General features: G+C 41.7%; 1 protein-coding gene across 2 annotated transcripts in view; it reads right to left on the bottom strand.

The window, feature by feature from the left end:
* Positions 1-321: 321 nt before the first annotated feature.
* The window catches only part of celsr2 (cadherin, EGF LAG seven-pass G-type receptor 2), a 56813-nt gene continuing 43950 nt past the window's right edge, over positions 322-13184 (bottom strand). Inside the window, exons 14-34 of one of the 2 annotated variants that reach the window (XM_088424015.1) lie at positions 13030-13150; positions 11682-11865; positions 11488-11589; positions 11247-11341; positions 10607-10816; positions 10346-10529; positions 9161-9473; positions 8888-9055; positions 8676-8799; positions 7656-7856; positions 7409-7583; positions 7086-7198; positions 6930-7009; positions 6734-6860; positions 6521-6631; positions 6228-6358; positions 5098-5186; positions 4865-5029; positions 4644-4799; positions 4107-4347; positions 322-2580 (exon numbers count right to left, since the gene is read on the bottom strand). In XM_088424015.1, coding sequence (XP_088280141.1) covers positions 2556-2580; positions 4107-4347; positions 4644-4799; positions 4865-5029; positions 5098-5186; positions 6228-6358; positions 6521-6631; positions 6734-6860; positions 6930-7009; positions 7086-7198; positions 7409-7583; positions 7656-7856; positions 8676-8799; positions 8888-9055; positions 9161-9473; positions 10346-10529; positions 10607-10816; positions 11247-11341; positions 11488-11589; positions 11682-11865; positions 13030-13150 — 3115 coding nt within the window. In that variant the 3' untranslated portion in view covers positions 322-2555. The remainder of the gene's footprint in view (positions 2581-4106; positions 4348-4643; positions 4800-4864; positions 5030-5097; positions 5187-6227; positions 6359-6520; positions 6632-6733; positions 6861-6929; positions 7010-7085; positions 7199-7408; positions 7584-7655; positions 7857-8675; positions 8800-8887; positions 9056-9160; positions 9474-10345; positions 10530-10606; positions 10817-11246; positions 11342-11487; positions 11590-11681; positions 11866-13029; positions 13151-13184) is intronic. The other variant, XM_088424016.1, reaches the window with a different exon arrangement.

Genomic DNA, 13184 nt, shown 5'->3' with positions numbered 1-13184 from the left:
AATACAAATGGCATGGCATTAAAAACAAAAATACATGCTATCAAAGGCCTTTTTCAAAAGAGAAAATTTGTGTTCGTAATAAAATAAAACCCTATTACACAGATTAAAAATAGGGCTACTACTGTATATGTCATTTTTTTCATATACAGTATATATATATGTGTGTGTGTGTGTGTGTGAGAAATGGTAAAGGCTTGATGAATTTATTGAAAGGTTGTCACATTTACCTATGCATAAGAGATAGTTTTTTAAACAAAAATTTTAAGGCATATCCCCTTTTTTTCCAAAACCAAAAAAAACTACCAAATACAAAACAACAGATTGTTTGCAAACAAAGTATATTTGTGTGGAGTGGCAGCATCTCAAGTCTGCAAGTTATTTTAATGGCATTGCAGTGAAAACATTTTAAGTCCACATTGCAAATTGTTGATACAAGGAGACATATATCCCTACGATGATATCAAGTTTACATATTTACTTTCATTTACAGTCCACACTGTACAGTGAAAACAGACTACACCGCCATCGCTCATGGATTTGAAATATTTTACAAAAGACTAATGCGCCACAGTTACTCTAGGAAAAACAAAGCTGTTAATTCATGGACGGAAATGTGTCTTCGTCTTGGATGAAAAACAAAAAGAGAGCTTCTAGTCCAGAAAAATGTGCTCCTGTTGATTTTCAAAATGATGAAAACAGTATCAAAAGTTCAGTTTTTTTTCCAGGAGTACATACACATGCCGGTGTGTTTTTTGCTCACATGAACCATTGTGGAATGCACACAAGCCGGTAACAATTATTTTTACTTGATTGTTGCTTCTACTTGGACACACACACACACACACACACACACACACACAAACACACACCGTGTTCCCTTGCCTCTTTGCGCTTCACTTTTTGCGGCACATACATTGACACTCAGAGCGCGGACCAATCGTTTTAACCGAATGTTCCCCGAACATCTGCAGGCCTACGCACACAAGAAACATGACAACTTTATTTGTTCCACAGATGTACACTGTAAAAAAAAATAATAAAGAATAAAAAAAAAATCGGAAGAAAATCAGGGCAGCAAATGAAACAAAAAGTGCATTTTTTTCAAATTCAAGTATGTAAACAAAACTATTTAAAGAGAAATACATATGTTCCGTCAGTGTGCACCAGCCTGAGCTTTGGCACACACACATTCACACGCACGCACTCTCTCAAACATATAAAAAGAGCAATTACGAATTAGAGTGGGCTAACTCCATTTTTAAAAACATTCTAAGTGCAGAAAAGAATAATGAAAATGCAACTCTTTCAGAAGGAAACAGATCTAGACTTTAACTAAAAAGTTGCCATCCATGAAACGTCATTTTTACTTTCTGATTTCTTCATGCATAAACTGGACCATCTCCCGTTTCCATATTGGCCACATTCATGAAACAAGAATCCGAAAGTCAATACTCAGAGTATATGTAGTGCTTTTTGTACAATATTTGTATAATATTGTTTTATTTTATAATATTGTTTTAACATTACTTTTTTTTTATAACATTTATATAGTATATAGCAAAAATTATTGATCATTTTCATTCAAGTTACTGATCGAGGTAGATCCAATACCCCAAAGCTTTCACAATTTTGGTCAAATCAAATATAGCGGCGCCTCGAGATAGAAGTTTAATTTGCTCTGTTAGCAAACATAGATAAAATCAACATGTGCATCTTTCCTTATTGAAAAGAATGACACTGCAAATGTGTTTTCAATGAGGCAAAAACAACAGAAACCCCCAGCGGTGCTTGTATTTGAGAACCACTGCCCTATAATATTATGGGTCATAAAAACAGTAATTATATCATTAAATAATATTGAATATAAAAAGAGTTATCACACTTTGCATCAATCAAAGGGTCACTGTTCTAAACTCTATTTAACTGTTGTGATAAATACAAGTAGCACATGGATGTCTTTTCAGAGTAAGAATTCTCCAAAGAGGATAAAGAATATATGACTGTGAGTTCTGTTACAGTGACTGTCTAAATGTGTCAGTCTAACATTAGTTTCTCCATTATGGGCATTAGCAGACACACGTTTAAGTAACATGTATGTTTTCAATACGCATTGTATAATTATACTACAGTACTTTTATGTTTACTCTGATGGAGCCTTTTTTTTTTTAAATAAATGGCTTGCTATTTGCTAATACTGCTCTTATTGTAAAATGAGGTAACTGCCACCATTTCTCAAGTCAAATGGAAAAAAAAAAAATCAAATGGTAGATTGTATGTATACATACTGTACCAAAACAAACTCAGTGATCATTGCCATAATAAATCACCAATATGTAAATCCCACAGGTGTTTTTGTCACCGATAAACTTTAAATCCTGCAAAATGACAAAACTGGAGTTAGCCCACTCTAGTTCACAGTACTGTACAATGCTTATACGCACACACTTCCCATCCTTCAAAATATTTGTTTTTTTTCCTCTTTTTAAAGGGGACGTCCCAGCGACGGAGGAAGGAGGCTCTATGACCCGCAAAGACACACCCCTCGGTCAGCACGCTCACATGGCGGTGTTGCAGTGGCTGCTGGGAGAAAAAACAACAAAACAAAACAAAAACAAAACGGTGGAGGAAGAGCAGCAACACAAAACAAAAGCAAACAAAAGAAGGATGAAACACATCCAAAACCAACAATTGGTGCGTGTGTGTGTGAATGAACTAAAATGAAGAATCAATCAAAAGATTCTGATCAGTCTGAATGAGGATCAGCGCTTCAGGGGAGAAAATTAAAGAATAAAAATCTTGATATGGTATTTTGGAAAGGCAAGGGAAACAGAGAAAGGGAGATTGTTGTCATTACTTGGATGCTGCTCTCATTTTCAAGCACAACATCTTAAAATGATTTTAAATTCCAAATTCTGTTACCAGATATTTTAGCCATTTTTTTTATAGCCAATGTCAATTACTTTCACAAAACAATACTTGAAATTTTGAAGACTCAAGATTTGTGTGTCATTGTGATTCTTAGACCTGACTTAAATGAATGAGACTGTGATCGCAATGTGCAAAATGGTCTACGGGTGACAACTGATCACTGATTAGCTGTTAGCTTTAGTGAATCAGGGCAAGAGATAGAAGTCGACCACAAAAGCAAAGCAAGTGCAAATAAACTGACATTATCTAGTAAATGAAGCTCAGAAAAATATGACCCTTTACTTTGATCTGTAGCTGCTTGTTTATGAGTCTAATGGCTATTGTTATGAAAGTGTGAGAAACCTTTACTGTGACTGGTATGATCTATATGGGCAGAACACAATTTTTATGTTTGTGTGTGTGTGTTTGTTTTTTTGACTGATTCCAATGTTTGGCAGAATAAAATTTCCATAATGGTTTATTCAGGTGAAAAATTGTAAAATGTAGGTACTGATAAATATAACGTTTGCTACAGGCAGAACATTGGACTGCTTTACAACAGTTTTCTCTTATATTTGATTTTAAACCATATAACAGAGAAAATTTGCCTGATAATTTTTTTTTTTTTTTTTGAATAGTAAAAATTAGGGGCGTAGCCAAAAATTTTACAGTTGGGTGGCACAATTTTTTTTTCAATAGTATGCCCCTTCACCCTTGATTTTTGCTATTTAAAAAAAAAAAGTAATAAAAAATCACTTTAAAAAAACAATTAAAAACAATAAAATCAATAATTTTCAAGCAAAATGTCTCTGTTATATGGTTTAAAATCAAACATAAAAGGACACTATCGTCAAACGTTTTGCCTATAATGTTTTAATTTTGTTGTTGTAATTGATAAGGGACTCAAAAAAAAAAAGAAATAATATTCAGTACATGCATTTTACAATTTGTCACCAGAATAACCCTTTATGGAAACTTATTCTGCCAAATATTGGAACCAGTCAAAAAACAAAAACAAAAACAAACCACACACACACACACACACAAATAAAAATTGGGCTCCTGTCCATATAAATGTATCAAAATGTTGAACATGAGGCTGAGGACAATACTCACTGAAGACAATGACACCAATTGTAGTCAGACAGAGATAAAACACTTAAACATAACACTCAGCTGTTTCTGATACGATTACTTACTCTGATCCCGACGAGTCACCGTCCACCGTTCCCGCCTTGATGCTCACGGCGATGCCGTTCAACTGCTCAGGCAGGCCGGCCTTAGCGGCGCCGGCCAGGCGCTCGCTACAGGACGAGCCGTGAGGGGACGCCGAGCCGTGAGGGGACGCCGAGCCCGGAGCGCCGTCGCACAGTTCGTTGTGGATGCGGTTGAATCCGTTCCTCTCTATGATCGGGGACAGCTGCTTCTTCTTCAGGATGCCTGTGCGTCACACAATAAATTCATGCAAGAGCGTCCGCTTCAAACAAATAAAAGAATGGTATTGATTCTAAATCAATGCTGTATGGTAGTTAAGAAAAGTCCAAGTGTCAAGCATTGACTCTTGAAGAATACAGATCATTTTACAGGAATAATAATAATCCCGTGCATGTTCACAAAGTCATGTATTTTTCTGTGTAACCTTCAGCGTGTCATAAAACGGCACCATAGATAGCTAACGGATGACCCGGTATACGCACAACCGTCCACGTGGACCTGAAACTGTTTCAGGCACTTACCTTTGTGTGGGTAGGCGTGAAGGTTGGGCATGGGAGGTAGTAGCACCGTGGTCGCGTCATGCGCGCGCTCATCCGACGACTCGGGATTCATCTTGAGCCTGTCAGCATCTGCGGCCTCTCCATCACTCGCTGCTGCAGGCCAGGGCAATCTACTGTCTGCACACAAACACAAAGCACATCGTATTCAGGTGTATGTCGCGTTTTGACCAGTTGGATCGTACCTTGCGCTTGTGGTCGTTTGGCTCCATTGGACGCAAGGTTTTCCCAGCATTCCTCGGGAGGCAGGGGACCTTCCTCGTCCTCACTGTCAGAGGAGTGTGTGGAGGCGTAGGAGCCGCTCTGGTCGTCCTCCAGGGACAGGTCGCTGTCTGAGTCGCTGTCATGGTCTGCAGACAGGCCAGAGTGAGACATCGTCGGGTAAAAAGGGTGGGGCCTGGGGGATTCTGCTGTTTACCCTCATCCGCACGTTCATTGGTTTCATGGAAGAGCGACGTGTGGTCATTGAGGGCGATGTGCGCCTGGCTTGTGCTCAGGCCGTCGTCCCTAAAGAGAAACGAGCTGTAAATGTGCTTCGCATCTAAAGAATAATACAGTATTCCCTCGCTATTTCGCGCTTCATCTTTCATGCCCGCGGTGCTTCGTGTTTTTTTTTTTTTTAATTAAAAAACAGATGACTTGACTGTAAATGCACTCCTCTGACGTCAACCTCAAGTGAAGCCCGTAGCTGACCAAACATGAAAACACGGAAGCAGAGATTACACTTGAAATTTCAATTTATTACAACAGCATTTGTAACATCTTCCAAAAGCTCTCTTTCATCCTCACCATACTCCGCTTGTTGTAACTAGTGTGAGAGTCACTCTGTGGTAACTACTGGACGTAATTCTACAAGACGCATGATTGACTCCCAGCGCAACATCGACCGATGAGGGCAGGAGCTGTAATCTGATCCTGCCCAGGAGTCGTAATTCACTCCTGCCCTCATTGGTCGATGTTGCGCCAGGAGCCAATGTCTTGTCGAGTGTCCGTGACCTGATTGTCTGGCCCGTCTTCTTCAAGGTATTGACAGTTGAGGACAGTACTTGGAGCATTCACCAAGTGAAGATCGCACGGGAGTGAGAACGCGGCAGAAGGAGGGCGGTGAGGAGGAAAGAAAGAGTTGGGAAGCTTTTGTAATAAATTGGAATTTCGAGTGTAAACTTTGCTTCCCTATTCTTATGTTCGGTCAGCTACCGACTCCTCTCTAGGTTGACGTCCAAGGGCTGTTACTATGAGGGCAACTCCGGCCCGCCGTGTTTTCCGACGACGGCCAAAGGATGGAAACAGGAAGGGAAATCAGTACAGTTGCTGCAAAAGGTTTAATAATTAAAGATTTAAGTAAATATCTGTAGCGCAATATTCTTCGTCTCAAACATGGAAAGTACAAATTTTCACATTTGAAAAACTCAGGTACCCACATACCCAAGGGAGTGGGAAACGGTCCAATTTTGTGGTTTTCAATTTTCACAGAGGGTTTTCAGTCCCTATCAACCGCGAAAAACGAGGGAACACTATACCTCTTCATGCCAGCTTTTGGGTTCTTACCTGAGGACGAAAGGCACGTAGCTGTGCTGACTCTTGACACTCTGCATGGTTCCGTTTAACGACACGCTGGACTCTCCGAAGGGAAGGTGGTACAACTTGCCGTCCATATAGTTGGCATTGCATTTGTAGCTCTGGAGGAGCAGAGTTGATAGCTTTTAGTGCTCTAAGCTTCTGCCGTGCATGCCGTTGTCTAATTTGGATCAATGTCTCTAACCCAGTTCTTAAACAGGGAAAATATTCAGAGAGGTCTGGAGCCTGACTTGTGACTGTGCAAGTTCATGATGAGGACTCACGGATGATTTGGATTTGATCATATGATCAGGATGTTTGTGTCCACAGCAGTACTTCATGGCATTTCTTGCTTCTTTATTGAACACAATGCGGAAAAAGAAGATGAAGGGACCCTAGATGATGACAAAGGCAATGTTTAAGCACATGATACTTCAACTATGATTAATAATAATAAAAAACAGTAAGAACATCAAGATCTGATTAGAGCTGCGCACCTGCAAACAGTTGAAGCCAGCAAACAAGTAATGGAAAACGATAATGTCACTGTTGACGGAGAGCAAAGCCAGAAAGCAAGTGACGGAGACCAGGAAGAGGACGCCACCGGCTGTCTTCAGGCCTGACCTGCACGAGACAAAATACTTCAGAAGGAGTGATTATTACGTCCAGTCAGTAGACTGGTCTGTCACTCACACGCGAGGCTCCTTCTCCAAGCTTTGGCGTCTCAGTGAGCAAGATGCTTTGGACGACAGGATGTACAGGAAGACGTTCATCTGCGCACACAAACACCAAACTGCATTGCCGCTCCATATTCTGGTCGGTAAAATTAAAGAATCCAGCGGGACTCACCGACACCACCATGGCGATGGGTCCCGCAAAGCTCCAGATTAGCGTGTCATATATGGAGAGCCAGCAGAAGTCTGGGTTGCCGTAGCCTTCGGGATCCAAACCGACGGCCAACCCTGCCGACCAAACCCAGTCTCAAAATTGTCGGGTTAAAAGTAACCCAAACTGGGTGAACTAACTAACCCATTGTTGAGACCAAAAGGGACCAAACCAATTCTGGGGAATTTCTTCCGAGTGCATTGAGTTGAGATTTTGATCCAAAAAGACTAAATGAGGTAAAATGACTAAGAAATGGGTGTCATGTGGTCAAAATTAAAATAATATACCTGTGATGAAGGCAGGTACTCCCCAGCCAATCAGATAGTAGAACCTCATAGGCCCATAGTTGATGTCTCGAACTTCACTGATCATTCGGTAGACGTGCAGACCCTCCAGGAAAAGCCACGAGAACGTGCACAGGTAGAAGAAGTGCAGCAGGATGGCGATGACCGTGCACAAAAACTGCGGCAGAAGAAGCAGAATTTTAAAACCCAGCCAAAGGTTTGAGTGGAGGGGGAAAAAAAAGTTGCTGACTGGATTGTCAGCCTGGTTGATCCCCAGGATGAAGACGAGCTCGGAGAGGAAGAGGGCGGTGGCCCCGTTGTTCATGATGCTGGTCTTGTTGCACTGCATGCCTCTCAGACACAGGAGGAAGACGGCGGTGAGGAAGAGGAAGCCCAGGCTGACTCCAACGGTGCTCCACGAAAGAATTTTAATGGGCAGGATTTCGCCATTCTGATAAAGAGAAAATTCAGCCTTTATTACTTCGGCGGAGCATACTGAAAACCACCTTGACTAGGATGAAATCAAAGCAGCAAAAGTCACCATGTAAAAACCTATTACATTCTAGAGGAAACAACAAAAAAAGTTGGACGTCCTCAACTGTTTGTGTTTTCGGTGGCAAAGCTACTAGCCTCTGCTAGTAAAATACAGCTGCTTACAGAAAATTATTCCCACAGTTTGTCAGCTATCTGAGAAAATTATAAACTTATCATTGAACATCGGTCTATTTTCCCTGACGTTTGGATTTTTTTTTTTCATAAGAATCGGCATTGAATTTTCAAATGTGAAACTCATCCTCGAAATATTCACAAAAAATGCTGCAACTCGTTAATTACATAAAAAAAACAACAACACCGCGCAGACATCAATATGTCTAAAATTCATGGGTTTGATAACATGGAAACACAAAATTCATTCATTAATGAACGAATGAGTATCAGAGATGTCTGGCTGAACAGCTTAGAAAAGGAGTGTGCATATTTATATGTTTAAATAAGAGTGTGAGTGCCAACATGGAAACTGTGTGTGTATATACAGTACATGCAAACGTACGTGTGCAAATTTTATTCAATATGAAAATGAGCGTTGATTCTTGAGAGTGTATTTCCAAAATTCCAAATTCCAATGACAAGGTTTATCTGTGAAGCCGCCCCTAATCCCACTGCAGCGAAAACACAAGCAGTTACATTTACAAACTCTACAGTGGCAAGCTGAAGTAAGTAACTCGAAAGCTTTATTTAGCTCTCCTCATGAGCTCATTTGCATTTTTACCTCTCTCCTGGAGATGTCCATGAGTACAGCGAAGCTTGTCATGTGATAACACTGACAGCTTATGTGAGTGTTGTTTCGAAAGACCACCTCGCACCCCTTTGCTGACCAACCGCCTTTTCCAGCTCTGGTATATAAAACACGACCATCAAACATGACAATAACTCCACCTCATTTTCCATTTTTTCGTGCGCGTGTGTGAGGGTGAACTCAACAGCATGGTGTGGTTCCAGAAGACACAGATGGGTTTGGAGCGCTCCTCCGTGGCCACCAGCCGGAACTGCACAGTGATGGGTTTGTCCAGCGGGTGCTGCAGCAGCTCATCGTTGTCGTGCACGGTGATGCTCACCACGGGGGTGTTGATTACCGGACGCTTAGGCACACTGCGAGAAAAATCAAATACATGTATCCGTTTTCCGGAGTGTTTGCTGTCATTCGTGAGCGACCTTCAATGACCTCCACATGCATATTCAAGAAATTATTGTTACCGAAGACTTCTCTTGTCAGGGTCGTAGCTCTCCGGCAGCAGGGATGCCAGGCTGTGGAAGATGATCACGCTGGCGACGGCGTCCGGCTGGTCGTCGCCGGGGTGGCGGCGCTTCCTGCCGGCCGAGCGGTTCCTCGATTCTGGGACGACGTCCAGGTTCCTGTGGCCCTTGGTGTCCGCGGGGGGCTGGAAGACCGAGTCGGGCAGAGTGACGGTGGTCTCCAGGTCGGCGGGGCGAGGGCCCCTCAGGGACTGGTACCGAGGCAGTTTGGCGCCGGCAAAATTCATCTTTTTCAAACGGTCCACTGAGATAACTGCGGAGGATAAAATTAAGTAAAATTATGTTAAATTCTTCATTTTACTGCTACCGCTGGCTTTTTCCTGGATTGTTTTATTTATGTTTTGATTTCTGTCCTTATTTCTTTTTTCTTCTATAATAATAATAATAATAATAATAATAATTATTATTATTATTAGTAGTAGTAGTAGTAGTAGTAGTAATAGTAGTTGTAGTCGTAGTAGTATGATGTAAGAATTCAATTAATACATTATTTCAAATATTACTTCTGTTTTGAAATATGAATGAATGCAAGTAAAAAATAATCATATTCATCTTTCTACAGTATGAACCACGACCAAACAAATACATGTGACTTGAAAATGGCTGGGTTGATGTCAGTATCCGTGGCAATTGGCCAATAGGGGACGCTAAAGCACCGTCATAGCAATCACCAAGATGCCATGTGAGGATAAATAAATCAAATGGAAGAATGGAATAAAAATTTGAAATATATGCAAATCCATTTTGGATTAGCAAGATATATACAGTCCTATACAGTTCACGATGAAATGAAATGATTCGTTTATCTTTGTTTTCGGATATTGTGACATATCTTTAAAATTAGGTGTGAAAATTGTATCCATTAACTATCACTGTTGTACTTTGTAGTATGGGGGACAACATTTCTGATCCCACCTTTACTCCCTTACGAAAACATATAAGCTAAGTTGTCTGCCATCTTATTTTAGCACAAGCCTATCCAATTAAACCAAAACCTCAATGTATAATCCAGATTTGATTGTGTTTTTATGAAAACTACTTGCAAGAGGAGATTGAAAAAAATAATCGTATATTAAATTGCAACAGCAAAATTGAATCCCAGTGAGGTTATTTTTAAAGTCCCACCGATATGCGGTGTGACGATGGTAAAGGGGCTGAGGTAAGTTTTCCTCATGTTCTGCGCCAGAGTGTTGGCGTATTCCTCGTAGCGGCGCAGCAGTGCCGCCGTGCCGCCCTCCGTGTGCTGGATCAACTCCCAGTGCGGACGCGTGTCTGGAGACAGGATGGCGCTGCCCACGCGGACCAGGTTCTGCGGGCCGAGAGCCAGGCGGGACCAGTCACCTCGCTGATGATTTGAAGCGTTTTTTTTTTTTCTTTGTCGGTTACCTCGGTAAAGTGGACATCCTGCGTGGCCGTGAGGTTGAATCCCTGTTGCTTGCTCTCATGCTGCAGCAACCTCTGTGTGAGTCCGTAGGCCACTTTCACGTCGCTGCCGTAGTATTTCTCTGTATGCAAAGTGGCGTTGGCCAACATGGCCGCCGTCTGTAGGACGAGGCTTGAGTCCAGCAGTGATGCATTGTTTGAAATCTTTTCAGACTGGGAGATGATGAGGAGATCAATCAAAATGCGTTTTTTTTACAGCTATCAACAGGATTATATTCCAGTTTTTTGTCACCATTTTGATTTCTCCATAATGTCGACTACCTTTCAAAGGGATTTTAATAGGTGCGAATTATTCACTATGATGCTGACAGCCTGACAGTTGCCTTCTGTACTGTCACCTTTGAACAAACTAGGCTAAGTCATGCGGTTATCACTGTTTCATTAACCATTTTCCATGGTGAGAGAATTATCAAAAATCCCAGATTTTATACATGTGAAATAAAGAAATGCTGATTGCCACAAAAAATATACTTTTGATCATTCATAATCAAGTGTAAATGTGTATAATTCCCCGTGTACAGGACACAGTTTTTTTCCCCCAAAATGAAACCTTTAGGCGCAAGAAGAGAACGAAAGCACACACCAGAGCTCTCAGCTGTCTGAAGGTGACCGACGTGCAGTTGAAGAGATTAGGAGGCAGCCAGCCCCTGTGCTCGTCACAATGGCGAATAGCCGTGCCTGGGAAGGAAAAGCAGGAGGAGCAAGAGGAGATGTTATTACACGAGGTGGGAAATAGACTGCGGCTTAAAAAAAGGCTCGGGGCGACCTCCGTGCATTGCCATTATTTTATGGTAATCGCAACATAAGCTGAAAAGACGTTCTACCCAGAGTTCCCTTGGGGCAGGGGACTGCTGCAGGAAGCCCAAACTTGGTCCTGGGCCACCAGATTCCAGCCTGGATGGCCTGAGGGCAGCTGTCATAAATGACTGGCAGGGGGGGGTGAAATGTAAAAAATATTTAAGGTGCGCATCAGAAATGGAGATGAACATGAGTAGGAACCGTGACGGGCCGTTGTTACCTTCGCAGCCGTTAGGAGAAACCTCGGCGAAGGGGTTGTCGCAGTGATCGCACTGGCGTCCAATCACGCCTGCTTTGCACTGGCACTGACCGCTCTCGCGCTCACATGTTCTGGAGAACGATCCCACCGGGTAACAGTCACACAGCAGGCATGTGTCGCTGCCTTCGGGACGGTAGTGATTGTCCTGCATGGGGCACAGATTTAGATTACGAAATGATACATCTCACGATGATGTAACCACGTGTGTATTCAATGACAATCCGATTTCAAATCATTTTCCTAATCAAAGGGGGATTCAATCTAAACATTTTCCATTTGATCTATGCAGGTCCACTAGTTCAAACGCAGCATTCTGATTAATATTGGGCTTGAGGGGTATGTATTAAGCAGCAAATTCCCCAATTTTTATCCATCTCAGGTGGAGCGGCCATTTCGTCAACTGACAATGCCATCGCAGTTTCTCAGGGCTCAGCTAACAACCAGTCCTGCCTTCGCTTGCGAATGCCATGTAGCTATAAACCCAACTCAGAAAACAGGTGAGACTTGATGTGGTTTTCAGTTAATATCAAATTACAAAATGTTTGGGCCCTGAATGGGTGAATCTGAATTCCATATATAGACTAATTGGGAATCATAGAACTCATAATTGTAAAAAAAAAAAAAAAAAGACTTGACTTCTACTTAATGAATGGAAATTCCATTATGACCAGTATTTTTACTTGTTGTGGTGGCACCTTGGCCACAAGGGGGCAATGTAGTAGACAACACAAGAAAGTTTCACAACTAAGTCAATTATTTTTCCAGAGGATAAAGAATATATGCCTGCGTTAATAGTTATACTGTCTATTTACATGTTTTGTGTTTAAATTTCCAATGCTTAAAGTTATAAGATTGCAACATAGATGCAATTCTTTAACTAATCTATGCTGTTGTATGTGTATTACCCATAATGTATCATACGTAGGGCAACATTTTACAGTGGTCCCTTGCTATATCACCTATCACATCCTCTGTGCATTGCAGATATTTCTTTCATAAAAAAAAAAAAAAAAGATATATTGCGGAGAGATATGCTGAACATTCCCTGCATGCCAGACAGACGAGTTAACAGTAATTGCACATGCCACGGGCACTCCTCGGACGTGGAACTACACATATTTACTTAAATTATATTTATATTTATATTTACTTAAATTTTAAATAATTGAACCTTAGACAATAACTGTACTGACATCCCTTCCCGTTTCCATCACTTGGCTGTAGTTTCACGGAGAGCCACAGTTGGCGTAACTTTCTTGTGGTTCGGCCATCTTTTTGAATGACTCTCCACACGAGCAATGACACGTACCTTACAGCGACACTCTCCACTTGTCTTGTTGCAGTCCGAATCAAACCCGCGCTCAGTGGGACAGTTACATGGCCCGCAGGTCTTGTGACCCCACCAACCTCGAGGACAGGGCAAGTCGGTCCTGCAGGCACACACACACACACACACACATGCTT

Source organism: Hippichthys cyanospilos, chromosome 9 (assembly GCF_059441005.1).
Source record: "Hippichthys cyanospilos isolate Australia breed blue-spotted pipefish chromosome 9, RoL_Hcya_1.0, whole genome shotgun sequence".
Classification (NCBI taxonomy): domain Eukaryota; kingdom Metazoa; phylum Chordata; class Actinopteri; order Syngnathiformes; family Syngnathidae; genus Hippichthys; species Hippichthys cyanospilos.
Note: the sequence above shows the minus strand (reverse complement) of the source record. Positions and strands in the feature narration are given on the sequence as shown.